The sequence below is a fragment of the Taudactylus pleione genome, unplaced genomic scaffold (genome assembly GCF_031769625.1).
Source record: "Taudactylus pleione unplaced genomic scaffold, aTauple2 ptg000652l, whole genome shotgun sequence".
NCBI classification, from domain to species: Eukaryota; Metazoa; Chordata; class Amphibia; order Anura; family Myobatrachidae; genus Taudactylus; species Taudactylus pleione.
In genome coordinates this window covers 9,308,072-9,329,894 of record NW_028285054.1, presented here as the reverse complement: position 1 = coordinate 9,329,894, position 21,823 = coordinate 9,308,072, and the positions used below count along the sequence as shown (strand labels likewise).

General features: G+C 43.3%; 1 protein-coding gene across 3 annotated transcripts in view; it reads right to left on the bottom strand.

Moving 5' to 3' along the window:
• Window positions 1-2,723: 2,723 nt before the first annotated feature.
• MAP4K5 (mitogen-activated protein kinase kinase kinase kinase 5) overlaps window positions 2,724-21,823 on the bottom strand; it is a 102,440-nt gene continuing 83,340 nt past the window's right edge. Inside the window, exons 15-32 of one of the 3 annotated variants that reach the window (XM_088455347.1) lie at window positions 20,334-20,398; window positions 20,191-20,233; window positions 18,860-19,067; window positions 17,528-17,619; window positions 16,845-16,886; window positions 15,902-15,986; window positions 14,543-14,622; window positions 14,390-14,450; window positions 13,139-13,141; window positions 12,932-13,046; window positions 11,640-11,698; window positions 10,620-10,723; window positions 10,103-10,280; window positions 9,906-9,974; window positions 9,596-9,688; window positions 9,400-9,470; window positions 6,252-6,307; window positions 2,724-3,116 (exon numbers count right to left, since the gene is read on the bottom strand). In XM_088455347.1, coding sequence (XP_088311473.1) covers window positions 3,029-3,116; window positions 6,252-6,307; window positions 9,400-9,470; window positions 9,596-9,688; window positions 9,906-9,974; window positions 10,103-10,280; window positions 10,620-10,723; window positions 11,640-11,698; window positions 12,932-13,046; window positions 13,139-13,141; window positions 14,390-14,450; window positions 14,543-14,622; window positions 15,902-15,986; window positions 16,845-16,886; window positions 17,528-17,619; window positions 18,860-19,067; window positions 20,191-20,233; window positions 20,334-20,398 — 1,512 coding nt within the window. In that variant the 3' untranslated portion in view covers window positions 2,724-3,028. Of the gene's footprint in view, window positions 3,117-6,251; window positions 6,308-9,399; window positions 9,471-9,595; window positions 9,689-9,905; window positions 9,975-10,102; window positions 10,281-10,619; window positions 10,724-11,639; window positions 11,699-12,931; window positions 13,047-13,138; window positions 13,142-14,389; window positions 14,451-14,542; window positions 14,623-15,901; window positions 15,987-16,844; window positions 16,887-17,527; window positions 17,623-18,859; window positions 19,068-20,190; window positions 20,234-20,333; window positions 20,399-21,823 lie in introns of all 3 variants that reach the window. The other 2 variants (XM_088455346.1, XM_088455348.1) reach the window with 2 other exon arrangements.

Sequence of the window (21,823 nt, the reverse complement as noted above, 5' to 3'; positions counted from 1 at the left end):
ACCATGTATCAAAGAAAGCAGACTATCTTGTTGTAAAATCCCACTTGATATGTGTGTATGTATATATGTGTATATATATATATATATATATATATATATTTCCATGTAATTGCTCCAGTTTTGGCGATACACAATCCCTTAATAAGGAGAGTCTAGACCTTTAGGGTCCCTTTTGTACTTGCGGTGCAAAATGAATTCATACTAAATTAAAATGAGGATAATAAGGCACTAGCACTAAACAGAATACACAAAGTTCCTCTATACAACAGTACAAAAACAGAATTATAATCGGCTGCAAATGTCCTATGGATTAGCAGATATGTATATTACCCACACAAGCAGATATTATTAATAAATAAGAATAAAATGTTTTATCTTACAGAAGGCAGAAGAAAGATTTGACTGTAGCGGCATAGAATACCTACCTAGATCAGGGGTGGACAATAAACGTCCGCCTGCTGTTGTTGAACTACACATTCCAGCATGCCCTGCCACAGTTTTAGCATACCTACCCCGATAGCAAAACTGTGGCAGGACATACAGGGCTGTGTAGTCCCATAGCAGCTGGAGAGATGTTTATTGCCCGCCCCTACCTTAGATAGATATGAACTGACCTATGGTGACACTTCCTTGGCACACACCCTAAGAAATGAACAAATCTGACAGGATATCATCTTAGTAACGTATCACAACATTGGGCTATACCTCAGCCAGGGTACATGTACACATTTGACATTGTACAAAAGACAGTTTTGTCAGTCGGGGGTTAATGAGCAAAAAAAACCCAAAAAAAATCTTTATTAATGATCCCACTGTAAAGGGGAAACCATATATCTTTATATATATATATATATATATATATATATATGTAGATGTAGATGGATATAATGTATACAGATGAAAGTAGCGTTTATTAAAACATGATATAGCAATTCAGTCCAAATAAAATATAACATATAGCTTGCATGCACTAACTACAGATTTACACGCTCCAACACGCGCCAGCCTACATCGCTACAGCAACAGGTGACCTGGACCCGTGGTAAGAGCTCTACCAGGGGGGACCCAGACCTGCTGCCTGCATCACCGGCGCCTGATTGGGACCACACACGGAGGGAGGTGGAAGACACAGACCCCTCAGATCGAGTTCACGCAAGGTAGGGAACACGCCAAGCTGGAACTCACCACTTGCAAGCGAAGCTGACAAGCCAAAGGTAGGAGGTGCGCGCACCCTAACCACACCTATCCCACCTTGCATTCCTATGAATATACGATACCTTAATTAGGACATCAGAATAAGGCGTTACTATCTGACTGTCCATCGATATAAATACAGCATTTTTGACCGGACTTGTTCCAGGTCATATATAATTAACACAGACGGCATTGGGAATATTGCCCAAGGGAAGAAAAAAGTGGACATAATACTTGATAAATAGTGCCGGATGTTATTTTCCTGTTTTGTACAAAGATAACCTTGAGAAGACTGCTCAGAAACTACAGGTCTCTTAATCCATCTGTTAAGCAGTGATTTTGAAATACTCTGGTCTTAAACTATAGCCACTGTGTGACTTTATGGATTAATTTTTAATTTATGGTACCAATTTGTGCTGCCATTAACCTTGATGCACATTGTATATACTCATTGCTATATGTTATATTTTATTTGGACTGAATTGCTATATCATGTTTTAATAAACGCTACTTTCATCTGTATATATTATATCCATCTACTCATATATATATATATATAAAGACACGCATAGTAGTATACGATAGGACATCTGTTGACAGCATTGACCCTAGATTTTAACATATACAGCTCCATTAGGTGCGCCCTATAAGATCATATCCACATACCAATGACTTATTCTGGTGACCATGGAAGGGGTCACTCTGATCTGTGGCAGCCCTAAGGATTTATAATACAATTTTTATATCACTCCCTGTCATAATAGCACAGATTTCACCCTACTACTATAATATATCTTTATAACTCCAACTTTACCAGGTCAGTCCTAATATTTGGAGGGGGTGAGGACTGAGTTGGGGGTGTGGCTTCTGCAGACTGTGGGCGTGGCTTGGATTCAGGCTGTCTCCCTTACAAATGTGTGCAACGGTCATCCAAATCGGCAGGTCTGTGACCAGCACATAAAGGCGGCTCAATGCAAGCGTGTTTGGTGATTGGGCGACCTAACGTTTTAACTACACACAAAAAATGTCAGGTCTTTATTTCCCTTAAGCTCCAAAGTAATTTGCGTTTTTTTTATTTTTTGTAGAAAAATTGAGCAAATACCTGATTTCCAAGATGTATCCTTAGACAGCACAGGTAAAACTGGGTTTCTTAAGCCGTTCATGAGTAACAAATAGAGGGAGAGAAGTGCTAAGCCTTGGAGAGAGAAAAAGTAGAGACAGATCAAGTACCAACCAATCAGCTCCTGTCATTTTACAGGCTGTGTGTTTGAAAAATGACACTTAAGAGCTGATTGGTTGGTGCTTTCTCTCTGTCCAAGGCTTAGCACATCTCCCCCCAGTGTGTTCTAGCTTATGGAGTTGTACGAGTAGAATTTCAAAAGGGCTATTTGAAGCGTATATCCAGAGACGTCAGATCTACTTATCTTCAAGTAAATGGCACTGCGGTGAGATACAGTTGTGTCTAATAGAAAATCCTGATTTTAGCACAGAAAAGAGTGAACATTTCAACACTCCCCCCCCCCCCCCCTTAATGCTTTCATAACCCTTTACCCCCAACCCCCACCTACAGATAGAGGGGCTGTGTGTCACAGCTTTTTATTAAGCAACCAAATAAAAACCAAACACCACACGGTGGTGACAGGAGATTAGCTGTTTCCAGCGGCACAAAATTAAAACAAGAATTCTACCAAATAATACAGATACAATAACAAAACAAAGGACAAGTTGATCTGCAATCCAGCTTGTACGTAGGAGTCCCGAAAAGAAGCAGTTTGTGATGGAATTTATATTCCTATGTCATGTGTCTCATACTAACACTGGGAGCACGGAGTGTCTAGTAGCTGTTTTCATGCCCGGCCAGGATGTACAGGTTGCTGTGAGCGGTTGGGTTTGACGTTGGCCTGCTCTCCAAGACAACCACCCTGTAAACAGACAAAGAGAGAAGCATGACATTGTAACTGCGAGCATAACGCTTCTGGTTATACCGATCATCCTCAGTGTATAGAAGGGGAGCAGCCACTCTCTATGCTGATTAACAGTCACAGGAATGCAGCCTATCAGCTCACAAGGAAATAGTGACATCACAAAGCACTTCGTGAGTAGCATGTAGTGCCTCAGATGATGTCACTGCTCATTAGAAAATGGATATTGGGTCACCACATGAATTCCTCAGTAATGTCACTGAATCCTAGTGAAATGACAGTCAGTGTCCTTCTTAATAAATGAGTAGTGGTCAAACAAAACTGAATCACCCGAGTAAATGAGGGCCACCAAACATATTGAGAGCCGGGTGCTTACACACAGGTATGACTTATATGCATTAATGTGGCTGGACTGCCTTGCGGCTCTTTAATTGTGGCAACAGTGGCTGGAAGAGGAGAACTCGGTGACTGTGAGAGAGCGATGATTGTTGGGGTGCGTTTGGCAGGTGCATCAGTGGGCAAAATAGCTCAAATTCACAAGCAACAGTGATGTCAGCATGGAACCCTGATAAGAAATCGTCACCAACAAGAGGCAGCGGCACATATTTAGAATTGCAATACAAGTTACTTTGAAGTGCAAGACAAAACAGGTGAGCAACCGCAGGTCAGTTGTGGGGGCAAGCAGCCAATTCCATCACCAATGGTTAGACAAGAAGGCCACAAAGTAAGACCCGGCACTGCATCACTGCATCACCTGTAAATCCAGCAGTGCAAAGAGCACAAGTCATGGGCTTCCAAGCAGTGGAGGAGCAGGTTTCGGTACAGATGGGCACACGGACAGCACCAACCTAAAGAACTGCACAGCCCTAGGTGCTCGATTCCAACAGTGTAGGGTTCTGCTGGTTCCATAATATTGTGAGCTGGCACAGATCATGTGTGGTCACCCAATGGTTGGATGACACCGATGGTGTAGGATTCTGCTGGTTCCATCATATTGTGAGCTGGCACACATAATGTGTGGTCACGTAATGGTTGGATGAGCTGGAGACCGATGTTATACTGTACATGTCAAGATAATATCACTTCCCAGATTTGAACCCAATTGAGATTACCGGGATGTTTTGGGACGACGTCTGAGACAGCGTTTTACATCACTGTCAACCAAGAGCCAAGGCCCTGATTCAGGCCCGCTCGCTGCTGGAGGCAGATCGCAGGTCTGAAGGATGTGGGTCTTTTTATTTTTTTGACCAGCCTTCTGGCCGCTCTCTAAGCTGTGGGTGACAACTCACAGCTTTAGTGAGTGGCCAGATGATGGTCGCGATGATCCCTACCATCGCGCTTGCGACGAGACCTTTGTGGTAGGGTCTCTGAGCCGGAAGCTCACTACTGACATCACTCATGATGTCAGTAGGGCCGCCCCAAAACAGCAGGCGTTCCTTCGGGAACGCCTCCATTTTTCAAGACACCCCTTCGACCCGCCTACAAAACGGGGCGAGCTGTCGATCAACATCGACAGCCACCCCGTTTGTAGCGAGCCCCAGAGCGAGTGAATTTCTCACACACTCCGGGGCTCGCACGCCGCACGTGCACACTGCCCGGCCATCGACCCGCTTGCGAACAGGTCTGAATCAGGCCCCAATTGTGTTGTTTTATTGCAGAATGGCGCGGTATCTTTCCTGCACAATTGCAGACACTGGTAAACCCAACGTCCTATTTAGTGACTCTATATTGTCCACTACATGCAGTTTCCGCTCACAACTGGCTGCCTCAGTGATGATCACAGGTCCCTAGTGAGCCGAGAGGCTACAATCCAACAATGGGTCATTCGGTGTTATCACCAGTTCCTACTGAACAAAAAGTAGCAATGTTTTCCATTATGTGCTTATCTTTTTAAGCAGAATGTTATTGTAGACCTGTCATCTAAATGTAGGAGAGTGTTCCTGGGTCTGTCCACTAGGATGACCAAGTACTGTGCAAGCTTCTGAAGGCCTGGCTTTGAAGTACAATGCCCTGGAAGTAAAATGCAGCCGTGGCTGAAAAGAAGCAGCTGAACCTAAAGGCTCCGGGTCTTTAAAGCTAAAGTTATTATTGCACGAACTTGGCTAGCTCCTGAGAAAAGCTGTATACATAAATGGCATGCATTACTTAATGATACAGCTGACCATGAGAGGTGCTTATATACTAGTAGGAAAACTGTTCCCAGATACCATAGGGTTTGGGGTCGTTCGTGTCAGTCTCGTTTTGGGTTGCGCTGAAACTATGACAACCCCTGATTGTCAGCAATAGGCCCTTTGGACGCCACACGGTGAACACTTGTAGACAAATTGAGACTTTATGGTTATTTGCCTGTTTTCTGCATAGGATTCTTTATCAGCGCCTTGCAGTGGTTTGTGACTCATGTATACTGATAATTAGATTGCATTGCTTTCCCACACTGTATATATTGGTTCTCTTGAGACCTGTCTGTCTGGTTTTGTTAAGGTGGGTACACACCTGAAAGATATATCTGTATATCGAGTGATCTGATATATCTTTAGATGACGGTCGTTCATACACACTGAACCGCCATCATCTATCCGGCAGCCGCAGGTCCCGCTGGCAGGGAGGTGGGGCCGCCCCCTCCTTTCCCCGCGGCTGCCGCTGTGTATGTACAGGTGGTCTGCTGACATAGCTGTCCATCGGCTGTGCAACACAGCCAATGCGATATGTCTGTGAACAACGTGGTTCACAGACATATCGTTTGTACACACTGGCCGACGGCCAGCAGATATATATTGCCGATTGATTGACCGGCCAATGTGTACCCAGCATTATTTTATTTCTGTGAGAGAACCATTAAAAACTTAGCTGATTACAAAACCAGCAAAACTGATTTCTTTAAACTTAAATAAGAATATGTACAAGTGGCACTTAAATAAGGGGAATTTTCATTCCCCTCCTTAAAACAAAAGTGGTGAGTATTATTACTCAATCTGTCTTCTCTCTCCTATTTGAACAGTATGCTGACTTCAGAGACCATCAAGTGCAGTATTCTCTTGCATAATTGGGATTCAGCAACACTTTTTGCAAGGAACAGCACCCCCTTGTGGTAAAGCTGCAGTGTTACATATAAACACATTTCTGTTTGAAAAGTACCTGTCGGATCCTAATAGGCGGAAGACTCTCGATTCATCAGAAATCTCTTGTGTAACCTAAAACAAAGCAGATAAGGTTTAACCTACAACAAAGGGCATGTGATGTCATTTATAGATAAACTGAGGTAGGAAAATCTGTGCTTATAAGAAGCTGTTTATTGTATACTGTACATGTATATTTTTTACCCTTTTTGTCAAGTTCTAACAAATAAAACAAATTCAAGATTTTGTAACAATAAAAAAATAATTTTTACTTGTACATATCCTTGTCCTTGGAGGACAAAGGTCGCCACAGACCTTGGAGGACAAAGGTCGCCACAGACCTTGAAGTACAAAGGTCGCCACAGACCTTGAAGGACAATGGTCGCCACAGACCTTGAAGGACAATGGTCGCCACAGACCTTGAAGGACAATGGTCGCCACAGACCTTGAAGGACAATGGTCGCCACAGACCTTGAAGGACAATGGTCGCCACAGACCTTGAAGGACAATGGTCGCCACAGACCTTGAAGGACAATGGTCGCCACAGACATTGGAGGACAAGGGTTGCCCTGAGATAGATCCTTCCACCTAACCCCTCTACCAACAGGGGAGCCCAGCTCATAAATATCATCAAGAAACCTTAAGGGGGGGAAAAAACAAACCCATATCTGAAGGGATGAACCATGAAGATAAGCCACAGACATCCCGGGAAGGGCAGGTCCGAGTTCTCCAGGGGCCACAGAAAAGGATTTATTTATAAATTTAAAAAAAAAACAGCTTTATCATCTCTGGATAAACTTTGGCAGCCAGACTTCCTTATGGGGATGGGTTGCTGTACCATGACACTTTCCCAAAAGCAAGGATCAGGACTAAAAGAACCCCACTGTTAGTCAGCAGTACACTCCACGACACACCAAGCGTACATAGTCTTCACATCGCATTACTAATGGGGACAAACCAATTACAGTGTGGACATGAAGGCCACTAAAAGATGGAAATGGCTTTCCATAGCTGCACAGCTGAAGCCTCGTGCCTCCAGGCCCAGGAAGGCTTTGTGGCCCTTGTGTAATAGGCAGTTGCCTGAACAGGATCTAACTACTGTATATGCCTGCCTGATAGCCAGACAGACCTAGCCAAGGACGGACTAGCTGGGGTAAGCGGTGCCCTGTCTACATTTTCTCTCACAGACCAGTGTTCATCAAACACGGTTCTCATGGGGGTTGGGTACGGAATACCGGCGGTCAGAATCCCGACATCTGGAGGCAAGTACCCTAACCCTCTTCCCTAAGCCACCTTTCGCAGCCTAACCCTAACCCTTCCACTCCGCAGCTTAACCCTCCCACTCCGCAGCCTAACCCTAACCCTCCCACTCCGCAGCTTAAACCTCCCACTCCGCAGCTTAACCCTAACCCTCCCACTCCGCAGCCTAACCCTAACCCCTCCCACTCCGCAGCCTAACCCTAACCCTCCCTCTCCGCAGCCTAACCCTCCCACTCCGCAGCCTAACCCTAACCCTCCCACTCCGCAGCCTAACCCTCCCACTCCGCAGCCTAACCCTAAAGCAGCCTAATGCTTACCCTCTCCTCCCACTAACCCTAATACTTACCATCAGGATGCTGGCAGTCGGGATTCTGACGCCAGTATTCTAAGCGTCGGCATCGCGACCGCCGGGTGGCGACTACATTCCTTTCATGGGAACCCTACATTCCTTTCATGGGAACCCTAACAGTGCATGTTTTCCAGATCATCTAGCTGAAACAGAAGTGTGTTAACAGACTAAGGGCTTGATTCAGATGTGAGCGGTATTGCACAACAGCTTAAATGTAGCAGCAGGTGTCTGTAGGCAATAGACTCCACCTGCATGCATCTGCGGTCCGAGAGCAGCGTCCGCAGATGCTGCTTTGGATTACCAAAGCGACTATTGAAGCTTGCTCAGTCTGGCTGGCTCCTGGCCACTTGCGAGGTCAGGAAACCTGCATCCTACGATGCAGACCCATCAAGCGCAATGGTGGATGGCGCTGGCCAGCTGAGTAAGCCTCGGCTTTCTCAGGCTGGCTGGCTTGTGAGGCCAGGAACTGCGTCCGTGGACGCAGCCCCTGGTCTTGCCACTCCCGGAAAACGGAGCCGATGCCCCGTTTCCGGGAATGATGGCCGCCCCTTAAATACCACTGCCTGTCAATCAGGCAGAGGCATAGAAGGTGCTGTGTGCGATCACGCAGGACCCATTCTGCACACTCGCAGGATGGGTCCTGTGCTCGCACAGATTCCCGATAGTCCACCTCTGAAGAGCCGAGAGAACTATTTTCAGTCTCACAAAGTTCATAGACAGGAGAGTCTCCTAACGAGGACACAGACCATGGAGCCTGAGGTTTTGAGGCTTAGGGGTAAATTTATTAAATTGAGAGTATTTAGAGGTGGAGATGTTGCCCATAGCAACCAATCAGATTCTACTTAACATTAAACTAGCACCTTCTAGAATAAAATCGCTAGAATCGGATTGGTTGCTATGGGCAACATATCCACTTCTAAAAACTCTCACTTTAGTAAATTTACCCCTTAGTCTGTAAAAGTTGGGGAGTTGGATAACCTCTTCGCCACAAGAGAAATCATTTTGAGATGGGGAAGAGCTCCACTATTTCACACCTGTGATGGTGAAACTTGTCCTGGACTTTCAGTAGAGCCCCCTTGCTTCCATAGAGGTTATGGTTTCGTTTGTCTCCATGCAATGGTTAGAGACGCCATCTGACAGGAGTGGTCTGGCCAAACCCTAAAGAGACTGTAACTGACCCCAATAAGATAGAATAAAACAACAGTAGGAAAGGAGAAGTAGCCTGAATGCTCTCGGCTTTACCCCAATCCTCAGCCATTTCTGATTGGCTGAGTGCGCCTTGATCCCTCCCAGTTATACTATGACCATTAGTAGTGTGGCTGCTGCAGTCTGAAATTATTACTTTCATTTTGCATTTGTGTCTGGATTTAATTGTAATTTACAGGTTTTATTATGTACCTTTATTACTTAGTAATAACACTGCCCAGACGCAGTGAATTCCGTACGGTTATGATTAGCATTTACTATTAAGGGTCAAGTCACACCTCCAGATGTACACCTAGCAGGTATGCTAGCCTATCAGAGCTGGACAGCAAAAGACTAGTGAAAATGGACTCACCTCATTGGACTTAAAGTTTTTCCCCTGCATGCCGTGCTTCCAGAACGCCAACACACTGTCCTGCAGACACACTGGGGAAAACAAAATCCAAGAAGCTCAACACAAGGCAATATGATTTCATCTCTGGCAGGTGTGCGGCGGGCACAATAATCTACTGGCACAGCCACAGGAGACACGTGGCGCTGTCCATACTCACCTACAGACTCAATCTGAAACTTAAAGCTCAATTCCGAGGCCAGTTTTCGGCTTGATTTAAGCTTTCCCTGAAGGTTTACTATTTTCACGTAATCTGGACAAAAAAAAAAAAAAAATCAGAACAAAGAAATCAGCCAACAAAGTCACAGAAACACAATCCTGCTTCCAATTTGACCAATATAAGCCCCCGAGAGTGGATCCGCCCACTCCCCAGCACAAATACAAGCATGATGTCTATAGTGAGATTTCCCACTAGGAGACCTGGCATTGATGACAGTCACATCTGTACTCTGACGCAATCTTAGACTTACGGTCCAGGCAGACCAGGACTGTGTCTCTCTCCAGCTGAGTTACATGTATAGCTTCGATCTGGTGACTCTCTGTAGAGACAAATAAAAAATGGTGCTATACAGTATGTGCAGGTTATCAGTAAGTAGCTACATAGACAGAATGAGAAGGTAGTGTGTGGTCAGGTAAGTACAGGGTATAAAACGCTGATGTTACTTACCAGTACCGATCTTTGTAAACCAGGAGGAGGCAGAGCTCAGGTTAATGGTTTCAAACTGTACAACTTGATTTGGGTCCATGCCTTTACTGACGGCAACACACACCATGGGGTACTCCTGCTCTGGGATTACCAGCATTTCAAACACTTTCAGTGGACTTGGAAGGGGGAAGTCAAAGTGCTGAAAGACAAGAAAATTAAGTGTAAAGAGACAACGGACATGCGGATCACCCTGTAAGGTTCATACGTCACTAAGCAAAAACTGAAAACTGTAATCTCTTTCTAATAAAGTATTTAGATACATCTTTCTGTGCGGTGCAAAAAAAAATAAAACATAAATGACGTGGTTAAAATAATTCCCTTATGAATCAAATACTAGACATAATAACAGTCATCTTAGCGGAGGTATAAATAACATTGCAGACAGATGCTTGTTTCATGGCTGCAGACAAATGTGACATTACTATATGTTCTTTATGGCAGAATCACAGGTACCAAAGAGAAGTGTAAAAATACAAACCCGTATTAACATGAACTTCTGCATGGGCTCATACCACTGCAACAGCACTATGCCAGACGGCAGTGCCCCGCACAGATACTTATGTCCCGTGTATGGGTTCCTTACTGCACGGAGAGAAATGAGAACATGCATTAACGAGTGCCCAGCTGAGATTACCATTAAAGACAGCAGTAAGAAAAGAGCAGTCGGTGCAGTTTACAGACAGCTAGATGCACATATCCTTAATGAGTCATTTTCAAACAAAGGTCTCAATCCAATTGTCTGCGATGATCTCGCCCCATAGGGCTCAGAGCAAAATTGTGCAAATGCGAGCTCGGAGCAGGCCGAGATGGGGTGCGAGATGAGGTGCCGCTGCCGCCGTTTTAACGCAATGGAAACTCGTTCCCTTCACGGCTAACTGGATTGACCCCATTAATGTGCAAATGCTACAAAGCATCTGATACTACCCAGCAAGCAATCTGATATCATAACTAGATTATTATAGGTCATCCGCTGGTATCGTTTATTAGTAGCACAGGATCGAGAGCAATAACTGATATACAATCGCCTTTGGCAATTTGGTGTAGCCAAGTAAAACATATCTGTTGGGTTACTAAAGGGTTACATATGATGGACATTTGTGAAAACTGTTGTACAAGTAAATTGTATAGAAAGAGGCGTCGCCCATAGCAACCAATCCGATTTTCTCATTTTTCTCTAGCAGAATTTAGGAAATGAAAACAAACATCAGATTGGATGATATGTACAATACCGCTGGACGTTTTTTTTTTATGAATGTCCCCCTATTTACTGTGCACAGATCGTCTCACGAAGGAGCTTCTTATTTCTGTTACGTGAATGGAGCTGGAAATTGCAATTTATTACTTAACAGTTTGCTGCCCCTTCACCACCATTAAATGAAGAGCAACTGTTCAATGTTTTGCCTTTTATCGTAAGCAAAAGGTTGCACAGTATATGTCTCTCCACCGCCCAGTCTATGTACTTGTACGACTTTCCAGTGTCAGGAAGCGTGTTACTCACCGATACAGCACTTGTGGCAGCCCTTTGTGTCTGGGATCTTTGTAGTGAGGGCAAACTTTCTGGGGGGAAAAAATTGGAACATTGTTAAAGCATCGTTCCCTCCCAACAATGTCCTTCTGCTGTGATCCAGTATTCACTATGCAGGTTTCTAATTGCCTTTCAATAAATTGTTACTGATGTACATTGACTTAGATCATAAAAAGATGCCGCCATTAATAACAATAAACAGTTATATTTTATTTGCTTTCAGTTATAGGGTAGTATACCATAATCATCACTATAAAATAAAATATCCCATTAAAGGGGCATACTCAATTTGCAGCGAAAAGTCGGCTAAGTTTTGCCTCCCGGAATTTCCGCCTACATCGCGTGTTTTTGGAGAAAAGTCTTTCCGTGCGCGCAACCGCTTTTTGCCCAATTCAATTCCAAAGGACGCGAAAACGGGACCCGACGAAACTGAAACAGGCGAAAAGTGCTGTCAGCGTTGGGGAAATCAGCCTGACACCCCGCAAAAGTTGCACTGACATTGGGGATCACTATAGATACCCCCGAATAGGCCTGCTGAAGGTATTTGGGGTACTTAAATAATCTCAATAGCTGCTATTTAGCGTCTTTGCATAAGTGGTGAAGAATAGCATTTAGCATTATTTTTTGGTGAAAAGAAGTAGTCCCAGCAAAATTGGGGTACATGAAAACGGGTGCTAGCATATTTTACAGTTGTTAAAGTGAAGTTTTATAAAACGTAAAAAAATCCACCTGCTGCAACCACCTGCAATCCAAAAAACACCTGGGGCACACTTGGGGACCCCCCTGGAGTCTATTTCGCTAGTTTTCAACTTTGTCCCGCAACTTTGTTCTTTTTCGCCCTCAAAACAAAAAGTACTTTTTTGGGGTGTTCTCAAGTATTTTTTTTTTTTTTTTTTACGCAATTTACCTTTAGGGGACTGTCCCAAAGGTGCTGGGGGGTTTTCTGAAGTGTGCACCCCAAAACCGCAATTCTGCACTTTTTTTCGACCCCTATTCAAAGGCGAATCTTTTTCGCCGGGTTTATACCAATGACTGTCCGCATAGGCGAAAAGTCTTTGGACCTGAATACGGGGATAAGTTTTTGCCTGGCGAAATGACGTCACTTGGGAGAACTTTTCACCGAAAATGGCTTATCATGGCTAATTGAATATGCTCCTAAGGCGGAATAACATTTCCACATGCTTATTAAACTGATGTCAAAATAATGAAAAACATTGGTTATTTAAAAGGTGCATTGTACTTCTAAATGTCAGATGTCTGCTTACTTGGGTAATATCCTATCTGGGAAGCGATGTGTTTGGATATGGGCTGCTAACCCGAGCTTTTTGGCTTGTTCAAACAGACCTATTAGATTGTGTGAATACAGCTGTAGAGTTTTGCCTGTAAATTAAAAAAAATAAAATCGATGAGATATGTTCCATTTGAAAAAGATACCCTTGATAAAAAGTTCAAACCCTATAACGTGTATTTACCTTCTGCAAATCGGGCCAGCGTGTGGTTCACGATCGTAAGAAGAAAAAAATAAGGAAGACATATGATCAGAAATATCCTCTTGTAGGTTCATTTTAAAACACATGCAGTATATGCAATATATAATCAAACACAGACAGCTACATTTTATGTCTCTCAATGCATATAAAAGTCAAACGAAGATCGCGATCTGCGTTACTCCAATATCTACCATTATACTCTCAATGGTTAGACTAAAGTGTAAAGGGTGCCCAATATCTACCCACAAGTGCGGGAAGCCAGGAGTTAAATCATCTGGGAAACAGCCCTTACAAAAGGTGCCTGAGCAATAGCTTCCTGGTCCCGGCAGAACGCCCTGGCAGTCTGGTGGTTTTGGCACAGCCGCGCTGCGTGCAGACATTGCTGTGCACAAAAGTGCGGCCTAGCACACAAGAAGGTGACCTCCACGTTGCCAAGTAGAGAGAAGCAGACCTTTAGCAGTGCAGGAGAGGAGCCATAGAACACGGTTCTCATGGCTGTTATTATCTTCTGCCGTCTTCATTGTAGTGTGTAAAGGTCACATCCCGCTGGAGTCATGCCATCTGCCAACCAATGCATCCTTTATTCCTGGCATACTACCACTGCCCCCCGCAGTAACAATATAACCCCTACATTCCCAGTTTGGCTCCTGCCTCATGCAGCTCCGCGCCCCACGACATAACCTTATGTAGTACAAAAGGGCAGATATCACACTATAGACCTTGATAAAAATAAACTGTACATTAGAACGATTGATGAATATATAATAACTAGCTGTAGCACAAATTTAAAGAGAATGTAAGAAATGATGACAAACTGGTCGGGACCAATCACGTGTCGATTAGGACTGATTGTAAACAGTGTAAAACGACCGCTAATATTAGGCACTTATGCCGAGCCTGCAGATCTGGCCAACATAAGAAACTGTACGGGCACCTTTGTAAACTGCCGAGGACGAAAGAGAGATAATAAATAATAGGGGGTATATTTACTAAAGAGCGGAATTTTAGAAGTTGAGTTGTTGCCCATAGCAACCAATCGGATTCTAGCTATTATCTTCTAGGAGGTACTAGATAAATGATAAGTAGAATCCGATTGGTTGCTATGAGCAACATCTCCACTTCTAAAAACTCTCACTTTAGTAAATATACCGCTTAGACTTTAATAGACAAAAAGTGATTGCAATAGTTTACTGTGGAGTCACATGGCATAACAATATTAAGTGGAGAACATACCTGATAAGGACATGAGGGTATTATTAATTATGTACAGCCACGTGCACTTCCGAGGAAACAGCTGTAAAACAAAAAGATAACGGGGTGTTATGCCATAATCACGGACCCGGATATGGTGATGTATCCGCAGGCTTGTCTAAATTACTGCGCTACCTGTTCCATTGTGGTTTCATGGAGTTCATTCAGATTCAAGGTGTAGATTCCATCCTCCGTGCCAAAGATGATATACTGGTCTGATGAGGAAAATCATTGCAGTTATTAGACTGTACATTCAGTCTGTGTCAGACATTACAGCTACAAGTGCTAACAGCTAACTACAAACATGTAATGTCCCTGCTACTCTTCAACCACAAGCTGCATACTGTAACATTATTACGCTCCGTAATTCAGTGGAGCAGCTCATCCAAATATAAGGTCCGACCGATCGTCAGCGACGGGATTCGTCAGATGTTTATTCTGCAGAATCCATAGTAATGATCAATATTTCTGTGTAATCCAGGTGAAAAATTAAAACCACTGCAATGCCCTCTTAGTACAAATGAGTCCACACGGCTAAGGGCAGGGGACAGGTCACAGGCAACGGAGAACAACTCACTGAAAGTGTACAATGGTTTTCAATATATAATAGATCCACATTGCTCATGGTGCACGCTAGGATATAAGCTCTCTCGCTCATTCATCCAATCCTAGAAGAACCATTTAAGCCTAACTTTTTGGATGTATACAATTGAGCTGAATTCAACCAGATGGTGCTAGGACCAGAACGTAGGTTAGAGGTAGGAATTACTGATTCCTATAAATGTTACTCTTTCACTTGCTTTTAGGTTTCCTGCAGTATTTTTCTATAATAGCCTGGGGCTGGGGCTCAGTTATACACCTGGGGCTCAGTTATACAGTTTGTGATCAAATCCAGCGAGCTGGTAGGAATTCGCACTTGTACAAAGCATCAGGTCGTGCAGGTAGAGAAAATACCGTCAGCTTTTGCATGAAGCACACAAATGCTGGCCAGTGTGACATTTATACTGCGATTTAGGGTCTAACTAGTACGCGCACCCTCTCAACTCTAAATCCCACTGGACATTTTAGACCCCCAGTCTTTTCTAGCTGTATTTACTGCAAACACTACATGGACCCCATAGTACATACCCCAGGACTCCTCGTGACAACACTCGCAGAAGGCAGATTGCAATTCAGACCTGCATTCTACACTAAGCACATATTTGATTTGGCTCAGTCTGCTCCCATACTTGACTAAAAAATTATCTATAACAGCAATCTGACCCATGTTTCTTTTGTATTATAAACTACGTAACATATATTAAAAATATATATATATTTTTATTTTTTTAATGTCATATAGTCTTTAATGTCATATAGTCTGCGGAATTCGGAAGGATCAAGGATCCCTTTATTTTGCAGAAGTTTAAATGCAGTTACTTTTCATACTGCACAGTATAGGACCACGGGCACATGCAATGTACATAAGGCTTCGCCATCACATCTGCTTAATACCTTTGGTATCTGGGTGTATCCAGGATGTGGCACAATTGATCTTCAATGGACAGCCGTCAAACACTTTGGAAAAACAGGCTCCCATCTAAACAAGAGACAAGGAGGAGGAGGATGAGGAGGTAACCAGATGGAAGAAATATTCCCTATGCCGACTCTCAAGGGGAAGATTATAAAAATATTTGTCTGAGAGAAACAATACAAATAAAAACGAAATAAAAAAAAATTCACAAAAATAGGATAGTCCCTAAATATGTAACACAACCTCTGCCACATATATAGGTACACATCTCTCAAAAGAAATCCTGGGATAATAGGTAAAGACGGCAGAGACGTAGCCCCAAATCTTGTGTACCCCCAGGGGGTATAGCTTGGCAGGTGGGGGGTTACATAATTATGCAGAAAATCATTACATTGCAGAGTTACAGAATGAAGCTTGTGCGCTATGTGTTCCGGACATCGTTGGAATAGTCACTGGCACCGTAACGGAGTAACTACAGATGTGCCCATTCTTAAATTCTTAAATTGCTTCAGTCACGCCATATAGCTCTTCTCTCCGTCTCAGGCTCCGAGCATTTTTTTCGCTCAAAATTGCGCGTCTTGTTCGAAGAAATAAAACAAGTGGGAACGACAAATTATATTTCTAGCGTACACTGATCATGTGGGTGTGCAACATTTGCACATCTGTGTGCGACTGAGTCAATCTGTGTAATATGTGTTTCGATGTGAGCAACTTTTTCTCACGCAGAGTTCCGTGTTCCATCTGCGACTTTTGTACGTGTGTAAAATATATTCCTTTGCTATTAAAGTCGCGGCCTGGCGTCTCTGGTGCACTGTGAGTGACCAAATGGTGTGCGGGCACATCTGTATATGATAAAAATGCCTCTTCAAACCACGACGTATAGATAAATACTTTATGATAAAACATAGGGAAAGAACTACTCACCAGGACTTTGGGTGTGGGTGGCAATCCATTTATTGTAGGTTTCTAGAACAGAAAAATACAGACTGAGAACTTCATACTCACTGATCTGAGAATGTCCTATTCCCCTTACTGCAACTCAACTGTAGTACTACATTTAAAAGGGACAGATTTGTAATTCTTAGCTACTGTAGTTCATGCATCTGGATCACTTGAGTTCATTATATAGTAAATGTTGGTAAATCTGTTTGTGCATCTTTTAGATTAGATTTTATTATTTCTTCTATTTTATTTTGAGTGGCTCATTTATTTTCTACCTCCTTAAAGCCACATCTTGACAGTAAATATTAAGGAAACTGTAACCACTGGGGGACACATCTGTCTGTTATATTAGCAAATAGGAAAAAAGCATAGAAATTAAAGTTTCCAACACTGAGCTAAAAGCTGAGCAGTGTGTTGCGGTAGGTATCACATAAGTGGGGAGTTCATTTACTGTAACTCCTGGCAGGGTACAACAAGGTTATGTGTCACTTAATGCTGCGCCAAACAAAAATCATCTTTAATTCATGAAGACAGGCAATGCTTGCCCCACTATTTCTGAAGTCATCCTGGACAAACCAAGGGAAATGCCTATTTCAGACACACATATGATTCTACGCTCATCGGTAGAAGTTTTCCACTAGCTGGAGAAATAAGTATTCGCTTACTGGAAAATCCCTCTTCTCTTTCTTCTGTGGCAGCTGTGGCTTAGAGCCTTCTCTAACAGGACTGTTCAGTCTCATATGTCCCTCTCCATTGCCTGCTGAAGGAGAAAGAGACAAATATATTCCACTCATACGTAGAATATCCTTTGAAATAAGATGGATAATGGTCAGCGAAACAAGGAGTAAAGCAAATGCAAGCTACTGAGAGATGGGAATGATGGTAGGCGAAGCAATGAGGACTGTTGGCCTTCCGTGTTCAGAAGGAGAAAACGTGACCAGTTAGAAACGATGTCCGATAACCGTGACAATCGTTACTGTTACACCGAATACACAGAGTCTCGGTCTGCGGAGCGTGAAGCAGCAAAACTAGGTCTGTGCGCAGAGCCAGCGTACACCTACACAAAAGTCCACTCCTGGGTGAGGGACCTAAGTGAGGCTGGAAGCTACTGTGATGCAGTAAAGCCACAAAGCAGGAAGCAGGGAGATGTATGGAGGTGCACCATTTGTGTAAGACGGCTGAAGTTAGAAGATACCATATGAAATAGTACAAATTACATTATGACCCTCTCATGCAATGTGTATTCAATGGAGAGCAATGTGACTAAGGGAAGGAGAGCTCTGAGAATGAACAGTGAGAGAATGGTCTACACGCAGATTACAAAGTTTCTTCATCGGAAATTACTACTACATGGAGCATTGGCCAACGACTGGTGTGTGCACATAAACATCATGACGTGGCAAAGCCTGATCCCTTTGGGATTTCGGTTACTCATAGATAAATGGAAGCCAGATGGATATACTGGAGTACACACTTCCACGTCTAGTTACAAATGATGTAAATAAGTCTCTCCATAGGGAGAAGGAACGTATGGGTAATACCATTGACGTGGCAGTCCTCTGAGTCAATGCCCCACCCAATGGTTTTTGAAAACATGACAAGATATTATGCCAATGTGCTAGTAGTCATTTCGTATTTGAAAAAAAAACTATCCTGCTGGCTGGAAATATACCCCTCCTGCCACCAACTGATGGCTGAAGACCTGAAACAATACAAACTGATGCGATCCGCCATGGTCTGGATGTGAGAGGTCCTCCCCACTTGTTGCCACAGTCGGTCCCAGGTCAGGCCTACTCCAGCCACCACTTGGAACCTGAAGCTAGGAGAACTGCAGAAATAGAGTGAGGCGAAGAGATGGAAGCATGAAGCCATACTCGTTATGGGTTTATATAAATACAGATGTGCTCGTTATCAGGCAGACGTGTAATGTAGTGATAACCCCTTCCTTTTGCCAGGGAAGGCTCCGACCCTCCCTGCCTCTGCTTTGTGTTATTTACCCATCTCATAGAATTTACTGCTGGACAATCCTGGGTTGCTGATGCTGCTAGTGAGGACATTATGAGGGGGGGCTGTGTGACGACCAAAACCTGGGGAGCTCTGCCTCCGGTGGATCTGAGGAGCCCGGTTATCCGGCTGGTGCTTAATAGTTTCGGATCTCTCGTCGTCAGCCATGTTTTCCTCTGGGCAGCTGTTCATTCTCATCGGCTGTAAAAGTAAGCAACATGATTTAGGGTGACCTGTTGGGGGAAGAGGAGTGTCAATGACATTACTGCTCTGCATGCCGGACAAGCTTGCGCATTATAACGGACCAACACATGCCCTGCCCACAACATGGACAAGAACGAATGTAGAAATATAGAAGAGGTTTGGTAACCAGTGGCTCTTGGTGGCGTGCAAGGATGCTGGAACTTGTAGTTTCAAAGTAGCTAACAGGCCAGCTACGGATTGTCTGCCACCGACATAACGGCATGGGTGAGAATGTTTGGAGAACATTATTAAAAAAAAATCTATTACATCTCAATTTTAATACTTTCTGCTTTTAACCCACAGAAATTACCCAGGTAATGGGCTTAGATTTACAAAAGTTTCTAAAAAAGACAAGTGGAGGTGTTGACCATACAGATTCTGTCAATCATTGTCTAGGATGCAGTAGAGAAATGATAGACAGAATCTGAGTGGTTGCTATGAGTAACACCAACACTTGTCATTTTTAGAATCTTTAGTGAATCTGCCCCAATGAGCATTGCAGCGTCAGTTTGACGTGCAGAGAGAGTAGTGATTTAGATGTCAGTAAACTAATGGTAGGAGAGCTGGTTGCCTAGACAAGGACCAGTGCAATAGTGTTATTGTATCTGAGTGTAGATATATTTTCATGGGCAGCTTCTACACTGGAACAAACCGTTTACCAATATAATTCAAAGTGGTCATTTGCCTATTATTTGTATGTTTATTTACTTGCAGTCTATGGTGTTTATACTTTTCAACATAGCACTATGCTGTTCTGACTATTAAGCCTGGTGTGGCAATGTGGCCGACTATTCCAGCTACCCGTCTGCCCTTATCAATACTTTTTAGTTAATTTTTTTATTGTTATTTCTTTTTAAAAACCATAGAGGCTTGGTCACCGCCCAGTTCTCACCCTATTTCACGGAAAGGACAGATCCGGCCAAGTTGCGACCGACTCAAGAGAAAGACGGAAGTGCCCAAAAATGTGTAAAGTCGCTACTGCGCATGTGCTGTTTGCAGAAACTCGCTGTTTGCGTCTGTGCAGAGAGAATCTCACAATCAGCCCCACAATAATATAGCATCAAATCTGTGATGCTCTTACCTTGGGAGGTAGCGGCGGGGGAACAGCACGTTTCATTGTAGAACTACAATAGAACATAGAATGAGCTTTACACAAACATATATACACTCACAAATATAAATATTTATTTATTATTTCAGTACTAAAGTCAGTAACTTCCTTACTCATTGTTTGCTCCATTGGAAAACGGATTCCAGTTATGAGAAAATTCAATGTCCCGGCTGCTGCCCTAAAAATGTGTCCAAAAAAAAAAAAAAAAACACATTAATTATTGCATCCATAAAATTTATATATACAGTCACCTGGCCAGAGAGATGTCAGCGAACAGAATATTGCTGCCGCAGAGCATTGCAGACAATGGTGTGACAGGGATTGCACAACAAGGACCGATGAATAGAGATCCATACCAACAAATGATCATAATTCAGAAAAGTGACAAAAAAAATAAAAAATCTGCATTTAATTGTTGGGAATTTTTATTCTTTTTCAAACCAATTTCTGATTAAACTATTCATGAAGCTGTAATGTAGCTTTGTATAAGGCTATTAACAGTTGGGTAAAACAGGAAAAAAAACACACATTCCTTCCCCCAACATTATAGGGATTTGTTTACGGCAAGTCCAATGGTGATATTTTAGAATTTTGAGAGCCCCACGACGCATACCCTACCAGCCAGGAGAGATTTGCCAAAAGTCTGTGTTTAATGCCCGATGCATTGCGATTTTTGGATGGATTCTGGAGACATGATGTATTAATAGAATCAATCCAAATTCACGATGTTGCTGTGGGGCCCCAGGACCCCTTCCTCCACTGCACATTCGTCTGCCTTTCATAATTAACTGTGCATGAGCAATCTTTACCTAATTCCCTAACAGCATACACGGCAAAATAATATAAATCTAGTAGAAGATCGATATTATTTAGACAACCATAGACAGGAATGACCGGCTGTGATCTGAAAGATCGCTCAGGGACTGCCGATAGGCCTTTCCTAGTAGACACAGTATAAAATATGCCTAATTTTATAACCCTGATAAGTGCTGCTATATTGCAAATGTTACTAATTTGTTATCTATTAATAAAACAGAGAGCACGGGTGTGTGATACTCCAGGACCGTGACCCCAGGCTCTACAAACCATCTGGAGACTAATTTAAGTAGGAGATGGTGCAGGCAGTGTGGATGATAAAGTTAAAGGTAAGATTCCCAGTACAGACTCCAAGAGGGGGCTCTGGCTGCACTTTGACAGGAAGGTGAATTCTTTTTAGAGAGAAGAAATTCTCTAATATAGTTCCACATCGTGCCAGCAGATGGCATCAAAGCATTACTAATACCCCTTTCAAATCGCAATTGGCGGGTCGCACCTGGGATTTGTACACGCGTCCATCCTGGGTGTGAGCCCTTTCAGACTGGCAGCCCAACCCAGCAATAATGCCAGGTCGTTGAAGTCACCGCCATCGCTGCAGAGTCCCTGAGGTGTTCAATAGGGGTTATAGCCAGGACTCTGCACGATGGTCACGGTCTTCCACACCAAACTCGGCAAGCCATCTTTTAAAGACCCTTCCTTTTTGTGTGGTGGCATGGTCATGCCGACACAGGTAACTGTCTTCTCCAAACAGTTACCACAAACCACACAACTGCTGTAGCATTAAAAT